We start from the raw sequence: 14,827 nt of genomic DNA, 5'->3' as shown, positions 1-14,827 counted from the left end.
CCCCCCGGGGATGTATACCATGCAGGCCCCCCCGGGGATGTTTCACGCAGGCCCCCCCGGGGATCTATACCACGCAGGCCCCCCCGGGGATGTATACCACGCGGGCCCCCCGGGGATGTATATCACGCGGGCCCCCAGGGGATGGATACCACGCGGGCCCCCCGGGGATGGATACCACGCGGGCCCCCCGGGGATGGATACCACGCGGACCCCCCCTGGCTTCTTTTATTTTAACTTTATTTAGCAGTTTTATCACCTTGTCTTGTCTCAGCCAATCACATGTTTGCTCTTTGTAGCATTCATTTGCAGACCTGCAGGGATTGGTTCTTCTCCTGATCTTCACTAATTCCCGCCTCCACTAGTTCCCTGCCTTAGTGGCCCCCCAGCCTCTTGCCCCCCCACCAGTTAACTTACTATCACACGCACTCTCACTAAAACACATACACACACACTAACACTTACACTAAAACATACTCCATCACACTCCACTCAACTGCACATCGCAGTCCTCATTCTATCGCACCTCATTCTCTCGCACCTGATTCTCTCACACCTCACTCTCTCACACCCTTACCTTGTCTTTTCTTATAGTTGTTTGCGCACAGTGTGCAAGCAGCTGTGCATTTACCGGGGGGGGTCACTTAAGGTCACGTAAAGTGACCCCACTGCGCTCCCGCCTCTGAGAGTGGACTGGTCTTGCTTGAAGAATTCTGGACTGGCTCGGGGTGTAGTTGCCCCCTTCCTGTTACTAAGCTACTTGCCCGAGTATTCCAGTGTTGGGGTAATTAAAACCACCCATGATTACAACCCGACCCAGATGGGCAGATAGCGTGTGTGACATCATCATCGCCCTCATACGTCTCTGTGTTCTCAACCCCTGGTACACGCAGTCACGCGCGGAATAAAGGAGTGCGGAGGCTGCTTAAATAGATTTATTGAGAGGTGCAGTAAAGGCATATTATAAGTTGTACATTGTGCTTTCCATTCCGCTAACAGCGCCCCCCTCTGTCTGCGCAAAAATAAATAATACAACCAACGTAGCCCCCCCGGGGGGGTGGGGGGCAGGAGTCCCAGGGCTCCTTCAAGAAACGTCACCGCAACCTCAAAACAGCTCCAAAAAAGTGGCTGCGGAATTATTTACACGGAGGCTGCCGGCGACCCGCGGTATTACAACCCATACAACTCTCAGTACAAAAATCCCGACGCCCTGACTTTTTTATTTATTTTTTATACATTTTTTTGATCTTTTTTTTTCCATTTTTTTATTTAACGAAAACAAGTGCAGAAATACCTGAAGGTTTCGTGACTCCTCCCTCGTCTGAGCGGATTCGCGGAACGCGCCGGCCTTTAACCCTTAAAGTGCCCCTGGAACCAATAGAGTTAAAGAATTCTCCCTGCTTTGTCCTGTGCTCCGTTTTAACCTGAATATCAGAAGATGAGTGTCCAGGGGGCCGGAATTGCATAATTTGGCATTTTACTTAAACTCCAGATTGCAATGAAAAAGAGAGGGGGGGCTCGGAAACGTGAAGGGGCCGCCCGGAGATCCGCGGAAATCCGGAGCGTTTGAGGGGACGGCGTCTCTCGGAGGGGAGGGGCGGTTCCATTTTGGCTTCCCGCATGGAACGGACTGTGAGACGAAGCCCCCCGTACAGCGCCGCGCGCTCCGCGTCTCGCTCAGACTCAGCGGGAATCCCGGGGTTTACCTTGAATCAGTCGTATTCTCTAGAATTGTGCTGCTTTCACATTATTAATACTGGAATACAAAGCGTTAAACACCGTCTGAGAGCAATGCAAGTGCTTCAGTAAAAAGGTTTGAAAATCCCCCTCCCCCCATGGCTTTTCCGTAACCACTCCCAGAAACCCGATCCGAGCTTCGACCATAAAGCGAGGAATTTCACGTGAAAAATCCAGTTTCTGCGTCCATCGGCTTCATCCGGCGGCTAAAAACTCCTTTAAATCTCTTTTAAATATGAAAAAGTCCTAAAGTCCTATTTCTAAATCAAGCTACTGTGCAGGCAACGCGCTACAGGAACGAGAAAACGGAGTACAAAAATTAACCCTTCCTCGGCCAGGCCGGTGCCGGGGAGCACCGCTGGCAGTTAAAGGGTAAAAGCAGCACTGCATGTTTAAATACTACATTGCTTTACATTCAGGAAATGCGACCGGCGGCAGCGCGCTCACGTCCTGATGCGGAAAATGCTAAGAGGATTAAATGCGATCTCCTGGGGGGCGGACGCGAGCGTCTTTCTAAAAGTGAATGAAAAACGTGCAGGACGGGGAGCCTGCCCTCTGTGAATATTAAACAGGAAGCTGCGATACGGGCACCGCCCCTTCCGGGATATCACAGGAAGCTGCAATATGGCACCACCCCTCCCAGGATATCACACAGGAAGCGGCGATACGGGGTACCGCCCCTCCCAGGATATCACACAGGAAGCTGCGATACGGGAACTGCCACTCCCAGGATATTCCACGGGAAGCTGCGATACGGGGTACCGCCCCTCCCAGGATATCACACAGGAAGCGGCGATACGGGGTACCGCCCCTCCCAGGATATCACACAGGAAGCTGCGATACGGGCACTGCCACTCCCAGGATATTCCACGGGAAGCTGCAATATGGGCACCGCTCCCTCCCAGGATATCATATAGGAAGCTGCGGTACAGGGCACCGCCCCTCCCATGATATCACACAAGAAGCTGCAGCACGGGGCACTGTCTCTTTCTGAATATTACACAGGAAGTTGCAGGATGGGACACCGCCTCTTTCTGAATATTACACAGGAAGTTGCAGGATGGGGCACCGCCTCTTTCTGAATATTACACAGGAAGTTGCAGCATGGGGCACCGCCTCTTTCTGAATATTACACAGGAAGTTGCAGGAAAGCTCCCCATCTGTGAGACCGACAGGAATGCTGAATCAGGTCTCCTCTAAGGCTTAAACTTTAACTGAATACATCGAGTGCGTACACATGCCACGCGTCAAACATGCACTGCTGCTCTAAACTAGAAATTTCCCCCAAAACGCTATACAATGCGATATAATCCCTGATATAAGAATAATTGAGGCAGTACCTGATCGCTCAGAATCACCGCATATCCTAAAAACCGCATGCATTACATTGTGATTATTACTATTATTATTGCTTCATATTCAGTATAGAATTCCTTACAGGAATAAATATTGCCGCTAAAGCGCTAACGTCTGTCAGATTCCCCCCAACCCCTACAAAAATTGGCATAGATTTTAAACTCTGGCATGCAAAAAAAACCCTGGCGCGGACCCGCAGATCCAGCTGCGCGGATTCACCCCAACCCCGCAAATCCCGCCCCGGACCCGCAGATCCAGGCCTGCGGATTCGCCCCAACCCCGCAAATCCCGCCCCGGACCCGCAGATCCAGGCGTGTGGATCCGCCCCAACCCCGCAAATCCCGCCCCAGACCCATAGATCCAGGCGTGCGGATTCGCCCCAACCCCGCAAATCCCGCCCCGGACCCGCAGATCCAGCCGCGCGGATTCGCCCCAACCCCGCAAATCCCGCCCCGGACCCGCAGATCCAGGCGTGCGGATCCGCTCCAACCCCGCAAATCCCGCCCCGGACCCATAGATCCAGGCGTGCGGATTCGCCCCAACCCCGCAAATCCCGCCCCGGACCCGCAGATCCAGCCGCGCGGATTCGCCCCAGACCCACAAATCCTGCCCTGGACCCACAGATCCAGACCTGCGGATCCGCCCAAACCCGCAAATCCCGCCCCAGGCCCGGAGATCCAGGCGCGCGGATCCGCCCCAACCCTGCAAATCCCGCCCCAGACCTGCAGATCCAGCCGCGCGGATCCGCCCCAACCCCGCAAATCCCGCCCCAGACCTGCAGATCCAGCCGCGCGGATTCGCCCCAGACCCACAAATCCTGCCCTGGACCCACAGATCCAGACCTGCGGATCCGCCCAAACCCGCAAATCCCGCCCCAGGCCCGGAGATCCGCCCCAGATCTGCAAATCCCGCTCGGCCCCACAGATCCAGACCCGCAAATCCCACCCTGGACCTGCAGATCTGCCCCTACCCGCAAATCCCGCCCTGGACCCGAAGATCCAGCCCTGCGGATCCGCCCCAGACACTCAAATCCCGCCCCAGACTTGCAGATCCAGCCCTGCGGATCCACCCCAGACCCGCAAATTCCCACCCCACGAACCCAGACCCGCAGAGGCAGATCCACGGACCCGCCCCAGACCCGCAAGCTTTGTTCTATTCCCTTTGTGAAAATCATGTTCCAATTGCTTGTTTTTTTGCCTAAAACTTGTTTTTATGAACAAAAAAGTGACTTATGCTTTGGCATAGCAATATAACACGGGACGCGCTAAAAAACATGCGCAGGACTGTGCTTCGCGGACAGCCGAGCGCCCAGCAATACACAGCGGGCCGCATGGGAAATACTGATCCATTAAAGAGTTAAAACATCAATCTTATTGCTAATAAAATATAACAAATGGCTGTTCCAGTCCCGACTTTTACTGACGGAAGGGAAGTCAAATCATAACCCTTTCACTGCCACACAGAGGTCACGTGACCTTTGCTTCCCGTGGAGAGTTCTGGTGTTTTTCATTGACATTTTTTTTTACTATGGATTAGAAGAGGTCGGCAGCGAGCAGATCCGTCTAAGGCAAATACTATTCTCTGGCCATGGGTCGGAGGAGAAAGGCACAGCGATGGCCGTCAAGGTCGCGGTAGAGGTCACTGGCGTGAGCGGTTTCAGGTTATTAGAGACGAGAGCAATACACGTCCTAACGGCCATCAACGAGGGAAACCCGAAGAGCAGCAGGAGAATCTCGAGATAAGAGACCCGGGGGAACAAAAACGAAACTGCGCGGCAACCACAAGGTGACCGGCGTCGCTTTCCATGCAAAGGAGACCCGCCAAAAAAAGGGAACTGCGAGCGATACCAACAGGGGGTTAATACTGCTGCTCAGGACTGAGAGGGTTAATTCAAGCACAGATCTGTTAAAGGGGAAGCCGGTGGTTTGTTTGGGGGTCAGTAAAGCAAGCAGTTCCCATGGCCAATCCCTGCCTCTGACGCAAGCAATATCAGGAAAGCTGCTTGTTTTCTCCGGTCCGGCTGGGTGTGCCGCGCATGCGCCGCGCTCTCCCAGTGCGGGGTCTAATATAAACCACGTCCACGCAGGGCCATGGCGGTCACTAAAGACCTCAACAGGCGTCAGACGCATTCTTAATCCTTCTTGCTGTGCCAGAGGAGGAAAGTGTTCCTGGAAGCACGCAGAGAGGGGGCATCCCCGGGGGCCACGCGCCCGGCGGGACATTTGGTTTGGGGCCAGCCCTGATCGCGGAAGACAATAGATTCCCAAAGCTTAAAAGCTCTGGTTACGCTGTAACTCTCATCCGCTTCCGCAAGCACTCCGCAAGCACTCCGCAGAGCGGCCAACTGCCTACCGTACCCAGGGGTAAAAGCATTGGTGGCGTGGCCCCTGGGAGCTTGGCCCCTGGGATATTAATGTATGGGATTAAAAGGTAGATTTGGGTGTCAGGGGGGTTATTATGCTCGGTCTGAGATGGACGCGAAGGAACCAGTGAGAAAAAAAACGGCAAAATAAATAAACGCAAACATGAAAAATCCCCATGAATCCCTCCGTTCCCTGCTGGGAAGCGGCTCCTGACACTGGGAAGCGGCTCCTGACACTGGGAAGCGGCTCCTGATACTGGGAAGCGGCTCCTGACACTGGGAAGCGGCTCCTCATACTGGGAAGCGGCTCCTGACACTGGGAAGCGGCTCCTGACACTGGGAAGCGGCTCCTCATACTGGGAAGCGGCTCCTCATACTGGGAAGCGGCTCCTCATACTGGGAAGCGGCTCCTCATACTGGGAGAGCTCGTTTTACTTTTTGCATCAAGTGGTTTATGACTCGAGGTAAAAATGTGCTGAAAAAAACCTGTATTTCTATATATTATACAGTATTGCTCCACGAACTCTCTCATCCCCTATTACTCCCCATACTCTCCTTATACCTCCCCCTATTACTCCCCATACTCTCCCAATACCTCCCCGTATTATTCCTCATACTCTCCCTATACCTCCCCCTATTACTCCCCATACTCTCCTTATACCTCCCCCTATTACTCCCCATACTCTCCCAATACCTCCCCGTATTACTCCTCATACTCTCCCTATACCTCCCCCTATTACTCCCCATACTCTCCCTATACCTCCCCGTATTACTCCTCATACTCTCCCTACACTCCCTGTATTACTCCCCATACTCTCCCTATACCTCCCCGTATTACTCCCCATACTCTCCCTATACCTCCCCCTATTACTCCTCATACTCTCCCTATACCTCCCCGTATTACTCCTCATACTCTCCCTACACCTCCCCCTATTACTCCCCATACTCTCCCTATACCTCCCCGTATTACTCCTCATACTCTCCCTATACCTCCCCGTATTACCCCACGTACTCTCCCTATACCTCCCCGTATTACTCCTCATACTCTCCCTATACCTCCCCGTATTACCCCACATACTCTCCCTATACCGCCACTTATTACCCCACATACTCTCCCTATACCTCCCTGTATTACCCCACATACTCTCCCTATACCTCCCCATATTACCCCACATACTCTCCCTATACCGCCACTTATTGCTCTATACACCGCCTCCTATTACTCCATGTAACTCCTCCATAAAGCAGGACCCCACACACCGTGCCACCGCTTGCCCTGAACACGGACAATGATAATGTTAATGTTCCGATTAAACTCATAAAAACTCAGCTCATTCTATTGCTGGAGTGGAGGCTCCGTAGAAGTCTCCACTCACATGGTAAATACTTCTTAAATGTAAAGGAAGATCCATTTCACGAGCCTCCGGCGTAAAGGGGTAAACTCTCCGACAAAACAAAAAGTACCTTTCTGTATTAAGCTGGGAAATGGATGAGTCTCGGGGGGCCAGCTGCCCGAGAATGAATTCCGGCGGAAGATAATCCCGTAGAAATATCACTCGATTCTCCGCGGGGCCGTTTGACGTTAACACCCGAACAATAACGAGGATTCTGGGGCCATTCGAGTATCAGCGGCAGAAGGCTCCGTCAGAGAACTGCAAAAAGTGAGCGGGGAAGAACAATAAAAATATCGGGACTTCTCCTCAGACCTCCCCCGGTTCATCTTCAGCTCCCGGAGAACGCAGCACCAGGTGTAGCAAGGAGGCAAGGCGCAGTTTTGAAGGGGATGGACTTCGTTCCCTCAGGGCTGCCGGGAGCAGATGCTGTAGGGTGTCGGATGGCGACCCGTCCTCTGTCCCACCGCGGCACCATCTCTAGTCCTCCATGGGGCTGAGCGGAGGCACCGACCCTTTGAAACATGCAGACTCGTAATGCTTGTTTAGGTAAGACTTGAGTGCGAAGGTTTTGCTGCAGCGTTTGCACTTGTAGTGTTTGAAGGCGGAATGCGTCTGCATGTGAGCGCGGAGGTTGGAGCGGTCGGCGAAAGCTTTTCCGCAGTGGGCGCAGCCAAACGGCTTCTCTCCCGTGTGGGATCTCATGTGGCCCTGCAGCAACCACGGCCGGCTGAAGGCCTTTCCGCAGGTGTCACACTTGTGCTTGAGGTCGTGGGTGAGGAGGTGCATAGCCATGGCCGGCATGGACACGTATACCTTGCCACAGGTGGGGCACTTCTTGGCGAGCTTGCTGTCCAAGCTGCGGTGAGTCTGCTTGTGCCTGCTCAGGTTGGAAGACGTGGCGTAGCTCTTCCCGCATTCGCTGCAGCTGTGCCTCTGTATGGAGCGCCCGCCATTCAAAACTTTGCGGCGAGAACGCCCGTCCGTGATGAAAAAGGCATCCACCGAGTATCCCTCGCTGACCGCCGTATCCCCGTTAATGTAACCCCCGGTGATCTCTGAGCGAGGGCTGTCGGGAGGCTCGGAGTCCGGGGCACCGTATTCACTGTGCACGGCTGTGTAAAGGGTGTCGGGTGAAGGGACTTTGATGACTCCATCGCTGTCCCCGTCGTACACAGAAGGGGTGATAAAATCACTTATGTAGCCTGAAAGACAAAATATGGAATCCCGATTACCGATCTAGAACCGAGTTTTACCCGCAGGTTCCCCAGGCCTCCCATCTCCGGCGCTGCCTTCCCCAGGACAGGGCCGCCTGCCGCGCCTCTGCCCTCACTACTGGACGTCGGGGCCGGACGTCATATCGCGGCACGCAAGGAATCTATGGATGAATGTGCTGACCCGGCCCAGCCCTCCATCGTGTTAATGTGCCGGTTGGGGAGATCAGGGAGCTCCCCCTTTAACCGGCCAATTGAGTAAAGACATTGCGGGGAGCCTGAGGCCAGAATACGTCACTGGCCAACAAGGGCCTACTTTCTGGGCATCCTGAGCCGTCTCTCCTGCCTCATAGTACCGTTCCCAGGGACCCTGATAACGCAGCACCCCGAGGAATGGTCGTCACCCCAAAGCAACATCAAAAAACAATCACAACGTCTGCATTAGCAACTTTCCCTTTTATTTCCCGTTCACGTCTGTAAATTTATTCACATTTATGTTGTTTGCATAAAGAAAGCTGTTTCGGGTATTTCTGTGGTGCAAAAGCTGGGAAGTGAGGGGTATTATACTCCAGTATTGCTCGGCCTCAGTTACTAATGTCGATGGGGCCAGCGTTTGGCCCTTCTGTTCTCCGTCACTCTACCGGTTGGGTTGAATCTTGTGTCGCCCTGGCCGGGATTATGTGACGTTGGGCAGGAACGACACACGCTGAGTATTGCCCCAGACAGACGCTGTTCCCTACTAATACCCCCACATCAGTACTTTATGGGTACTAAGCGACTGTTGTGAGATGTTGGCTTGGGCTGGATAGAGGGGCTTCTCAGGGGGACACGAGCGGCGGCAAGGCCAGAGGGCATCAAAAGCCAGGGAAGATGGTCCTAAAGCACCAGGGGCCACCAAGGAGCCCACATGAAGCCTCAGGCGGAACTGAATTCCTTCAGCGCTCCATAAAGGCCTCCTCGGCTCTCTCAGGAGGCCATGCTGCGGCCATTGAAGCCGTTTCTGGTGTCTCTCAGCAGGCGGATGGTTCAGGGTCCTGCGCTCTGTAAATTGTAGTGACAGGGGGTCAGGGGACACAGTCTCTCCCTCAATGCATCTCTCTCCTTCTGTATGTCTGACATCCCTCCCGCTGTCACTCATTTAATTCCTCATGACGTCTCTCTCTCCCTTTATATTTTGGGGTCTCCCCCATTAGGACAGGCTGCTCCCTCCAGTACTTATTGTCAGCAGATTCTGCCCATTCTCTCCCCCTTCTCCACTATCATACTTCTCATTTTCCCTCACCTCAGCAGATTCCCCTCTCCACGTGTTCGCCCTCCTCCCCTTTCCTTGTGTCAGCACTCCACCCCTCCCTTTTACCACCAGCTCTGGCACGCTCATCTCTTCTCTGTGACCCAATTTTCCAAAATCCCAACTCAACCATCACCCCAAATACTGCGGCTCAATTTTATCCGTATGAATGGTGATGGCCAATTGCCCTTCACCATCATCCCTACAAACCCCTGCCACTACCCCCTCCACCACTATGCCTGCAGCCCTGTCCACCCTCCATCACCACTCCTACAAACCCCTGCCTTCACCTCATCCACCACCCCTACACACTACTACTGCCCTATCTACTCACCCCTACACATTACTACTGCCCTATCCTACAACCCCTACACACTACTACTGTCCTATCTTACCACCCCTATGCACTACTACTGCCCTATCCTACCACCCCTACACACTACTACTACCATATCCTACCACCCCTAAACACTACTCCTGCCCTATCCTACAACCCCTACACACTACTATTGTCCTATCTTACCACCCCTATGCACTACTACTACCATATCTTACCACCCCTACACCCTACTACTACCCTATCCTACCACCCCTACGCACTACTACTACCATATCTTACCACCCCTACACCCCTACACACTACTCCTACCATATCTTACCACCCCTACACACTACTACTACCATATCTTACCACCCCTAAACACTACTACTGCCCTATCCTACCACCTCTACACACTACTACTGCCTTATCCTACCACCCCTAAACACTACTACTGCCCTATCCTACCACCCCTACGCACTACTACTACCATATCTTACCACCCCTACACCCTACTACTGCCCTATCCTACAACCCCTACACACTACTACTGCCCTATCTTACCACCCATACACACTACTCCTGCCCTATCCTACAACCCCTACACACTACTATTGTCCTATCTTACCACCCCTATGCACTACTACTACCATATCTTACCACCCCTACACCCTACTACTACCCTATCCTACCACCCCTACGCACTACTACTACCATATCTTACCACCCCTACACCCCTACACACTACTCCTACCATATCTTACCACCCCTACACACTACTACTACAATATCTTACCACCCCTAAACACTACTACTGCCCTATCCTACCACCTCTACACACTACTACTGCCTTATCCTACCACCCCTAAACACTACTACTGCCCTATCCTACCACCCCTACACCCTACTACTGCCCTATCCTACAACCCCTACACACTACTACTGCCCTATCTTACCACCCATACACACTACTACTGCCCTATCCTACCACCCCTACACACTACTATTGCCCTATCCTGCCACCCCTACACACTACTACTGCCTTATCCCACCACCACTACACTATTACTACCTTTTCCCGCCACTCCTATACACTATTACTGCCCTATCCCGACACCCCTACACACTACTACTGCCCTATCCTGCCACCCCTACACACTACTACTGCCCCTGCAAAATGCTTCATACCACAACATTTTCCATGATGGATGCTCTCTAGCGGCACGTAACCTTTAGGTTAGAAAGAGGTAAATCTGTGTCGCACAATGGGTTAATGCAGCTATTTGCCCGTGTGGTGTGATGGGCACACGCGGGGCATCAGGACTGATGCTGAGACTTTGGCTTTAATGCCGCTTAACTCCTTGTTGTCCAAATAGATCTCGGATATCAGCGATGGACTGCAGCTGCCTCTTTGCGGCCATGAAAGGGTTAAGTTTGCCTCTGCATGCCTCACGGGTGCAGAATCAGCAAATTCTCCAAAATAGCATCAAACCCTTTCCCCAAAGCAATGAAATCAGCAGCTCCCCCCTCCCCCGCTCTCATTAGGGGGCAGAACGACTTTCCCCAGGTCCCCATGCCGAGTGTGGACTGTGTGGGGTATTCATTATTACCCCTATACTGCATACAGTGTGGGGGAAGGGATACCCCAACCCCACCATCTTCCCTCAAAACTCAAGGTCACCATTTAGAAAGCATGACCCCGCACCAGCTACTGAAGCCCGGAGCGGGGTAACTCAGATCTGCCCCCGTGCAGCGTGTTTATCGCGTGTATAGAGTGTGGGTTGAGGGGTGACCGTCGGGGGGCCGTTTAGCCGGCGGCAGGGGGTGAATGGTGATTGTGTGCGGTGTGTATACGGTGGGAGTGAGTATCGCGGTGTGTTAATTAAGCGTGATTATGCCGGTAATAACGAGGGAACACGCTGTACACGCGCTGCCGTGTTCCCTGCATTAACAGCATGCCCTTGAACGGATGCAGGGGCTGCAGATAAAGCTCTCCCCACCCCCTCCTTTCCCAGCTGCCTCTCTCCCCCCGAGGTCTAAATTTAGTTCTGTGTTGGGAACAGAGCATTCCAACAGGCCTCAATAACCCGCAGAGCCGCCGCAGAGCCATGCCGGAGAAATGGCTCTGCTCTGAGGGGGTTCTGTAACCCGCTCTGGGTGTTATAGGGCTCTTTATTGTCTATAGAGCCGAGTGTACGTTCTGGAGGAAGAAGAGCCGAATGAATGTTCTGGGTGACGAAGAGCCGAGTGTACGTTCTGGATGATGAAGAGCCAAGTGAATGTTCTGGATGATGAAGAGCCGAGTGAATGTTCTGGGTGACGAAGAGCCGAGTGTACGTTCTGGATGATGAAGAGCCGAGTGAATGTTCTGGATGATGAAGAGCCGAGTGAATGTTCTGGATGATGAAGAGCCGAGTGAATGTTCTGGGTGACACAGAGCCGAGTGAATGTTCTGGGTGACGCAGAGCCGAGTGAATGATTTGAAGGATGTAGAACTGAGTGTACGTTCTAGGTGATATAGAGCTATTAGTGTCTGTTCTGGGTGATGCATATATGTTCTAGGTTATGGAGAGCGGTGTGTGTTGGCTGCAGCAGTAATTATGTGGTTAGCAAGACGCAGTTAGGTTGTAGGTGATACCGAGTATCTGTTCTAGGTGATGGAAGCTGTGTGATTGTTCTAGGTGGCACAGAACTCTGTCCTGTGTGTTTGTTGGAGCAGCCGTACAGCAATGTGCATACCATGGTGCGGAGACCCCAGTGCGAGTCCCCGGGCCGTATACACGGGAGCTTCGGGGCTTTCCATAGACGTATAGGGATCCACGTCCTGTAAATATGCCGTGTATACGTGTCCCGTGACTCATGTAACACAAAGCGCATGTGTGTTATGTGTGGCGTGTAACATGTAAGCGTTCTATGCTGCGTGTGACACATAGGGCACTTTGTGTTGTATTCGTGGTGCAGCATGCAGCCTGTAACACAACACAAAGAGTGCAGAGAAGTGTGTATGCGCGGACACATGTACAGAACAATAACACGCAATAACCCCGGGCTCGGGAACTTGTGACAGGCACGCTTACCTTTGTCGGCGAGGTGTGCGCTGAAGTCGGTGCGGTGTCTGACATACGCGCTCTCACTGTCTGCCGAACAGAAGCCGTCCTTCACCTTCTTCACCAGAAAGGACCTTGGCATTGTTCCTCTTCCCTCCCGAGGTGAAAGGTCACGGCAGGGTCAGGGGTCACAGACGGGAGATGAAGTGATCAGAGAATGAAGGATGACAGCGAGTGAGGGACATTAATCTGCGGCCCCCCTGACGGGAACAAACTGTCCTACCTCAGGGTCAGAGGAACAGAGCTTGGGGAGGGACAGGTGCAAGGCCCTCAGAATTAGGGCCACCTCTGCTGGGTACCATGGGTTCAGATTAGTTCAGCACCGGACAGAAGCTTGGATTTTCCGTAAGGGGTCCAGCCCTACAGCACCAGACAGCCCCTCAACCCAGCGGTCCTTCAGTAGCAGCCTCTCAAATCCAGCAGCCCAGCAAGAAGGTACAGCACCGAGATCCAGAAGCCCACCAAAAAGGTACAGCACCGAGATCCAGAAGCCCACCAAAAAGGTAGAGCACTGAGATCCAGGAGGAAACCAGGAAGGTCCACCACCGAAATCCAGCAGCCCTCCAAGATGGTACAACAACCAGGTTCAGCAGCTTCAGCACTGGACAGCTCCCAGGTCCATCAGCCTCAGCACCGGACAGCTCCCAGGTCCAGCATCTTCAGCACCGGACAGCTCCCAGGTCCATCAGCCTCAGCACCGGACAGCTCCCAGGTCCAGCAGCTTCAGCACCGGACAGCTCTCAGGTCCTGCAGGCTCAGCACCGGACAGCTCTCAGGTCCTGCAGGCTCAGCACCGGACAGCTCCCAGGTCCAGAAGGCTCAGCACCGGACAGCTCCCAGGTCCAGAAGGCTCAGCACCGGACAGCTCCCAGGTCCATCAGCACCGGACAGCTCCCAGGTCCAGCAGGCTCAGCACCGGACAGCTCCAAGGTCCAGCAGGCTCAGCACCGGACAGCTCCCAGGTCCAGCAGGCTCAGCACCGGACAGCTCCCAGGTCCAGCAGGCTCAGCACCGGACAGCTCTCAGGTACAGCAGCCTCTGCATGACTATTGCCCAACTGTGACCCCCTTCCACAGGCTTCTCTCGTAAGACACTTTCTGTCTCTTTTTCTCTATATCAATCTTGCTTTTTGTGCCGCTCTCCTGCTCTCCTCTTCACCAATCCCGTTCGTTTGGGTTTTTCTCCTTGTCCCTCTGTTTCTCCCTCCCTTTGCTGTCTTTTCTCTCAGCCCCTCCTTCCTTGCTCTCCCCCCTCTCCAGCGCTGTCATTCTCTCATTCCGCTCTCCGTTCCTCCCTCTTTTCCTCCTTTTCTGCTATTTAGTTGTCTTCCTACAGTTTTTCCAATTCCGTGTTCTGGATACGCAGAGACTTCTGGCTTCAGCTGTGAGATTTATAGGCTGTGATCAGGTGCTGCATTGAGACGGACCGGCTATAATATCATAAGCGTCCCCGGGGGCCGAGCGAGCTTTATTACTGCCTCATTCCTTTCTCTCTGCAGACGGATTTTCTCTGTAAGCAGAAGTGGGGCCTGCGGGAGATGGCGCTGACCCAAAGGAAGAAGGATCTCCCTGTTGTCTCTTTGTCCTCTCGTTGCTCAGCTTTGTAGCTGTCCACATTATCACCTCAGCAGACTCTTCCACCGAAGTCTCTTTTGCTCCGCTTACCGTAGTCTTTACCCTTCTCGTGGTCTTCCTTCCTTATCTTTTATCGAAGCTGTCCTCATTACCGGACAGTCCTTCTGCAGCCCCTACTCCCAGCAGAGCAGTCACCAAGACGGGCTGCCGCCCTGCTGTGCACTTGTACCATGCGAAGACCCAAAAGAGTTAACCCAAATACCCTCCTCTTCTTTGTGACTCCCTGGCAGTCAGGCTTCTTTCCATACAACATCTTTTTTAGGGTTAAAGAACATTTTATTTTTTGTCTTTAAACTCTCCAGCTGAACATCTCCTGGCCGCGTGCGCACAATGCTGGTCCGATACAACGGAGAATAAGAACCAAAGGTGGAGGCGTGTTCCTTAACACAGAGAATGGACAGATAACGTGACATCCAGAACCT

At 53.3% G+C, this 14,827-nt stretch overlaps 1 protein-coding gene across 2 annotated transcripts; it reads right to left on the bottom strand.

Annotated features, from left to right (window-relative positions):
- Window positions 1–7,151: 7,151 nt before the first annotated feature.
- On the bottom strand, window positions 7,152–13,179 carry SCRT1 (scratch family transcriptional repressor 1). Of its 2 annotated transcripts, none has more exons than XM_053467559.1 (2): window positions 12,742–13,179; window positions 7,152–8,048 (listed from the first exon to the last, which is right to left on the bottom strand). In XM_053467559.1, exons 1-2 carry the CDS (start codon window positions 12,851–12,853, stop codon window positions 7,324–7,326), a joined length of 837 nt encoding a protein of 278 aa, XP_053323534.1. In that variant the 5' UTR covers window positions 12,854–13,179; the 3' UTR covers window positions 7,152–7,323. The 2 variants fall into 2 exon arrangements, 1 of the variants encoding a protein (XP_053323534.1); XR_008354316.1 differs by lacking the exon at window positions 12,742–13,179 and adding an exon at window positions 10,895–10,927 and having other exon boundaries at window positions 7,932–8,048.
- Between the last annotated feature and the right edge of the window lie 1,648 nt (window positions 13,180–14,827).

Source organism: Spea bombifrons, chromosome 5, assembly GCF_027358695.1.
Source record: "Spea bombifrons isolate aSpeBom1 chromosome 5, aSpeBom1.2.pri, whole genome shotgun sequence".
NCBI lineage: Eukaryota > Metazoa > Chordata > Amphibia > Anura > Pelobatidae > Spea > Spea bombifrons.
Note: the sequence above shows the minus strand (reverse complement) of the source record. Positions and strands in the feature narration are given on the sequence as shown.

Bases quoted from the DNA above. Each gene is read 5' to 3' on its own strand.
- SCRT1 (XM_053467559.1), bottom strand. From the start codon at position 12,853: ATGCCAAGGTCCTTTCTGGTGAAGAAGGTGAAGGACGGCTTCTGTTCG. The intron at 8,049-12,741 runs GTAAGCGTGCCT...TTTGTCTTTCAG, and splicing joins CGCACACCTCGCCGACAAAG to GCTACATAAGTGATTTTATC.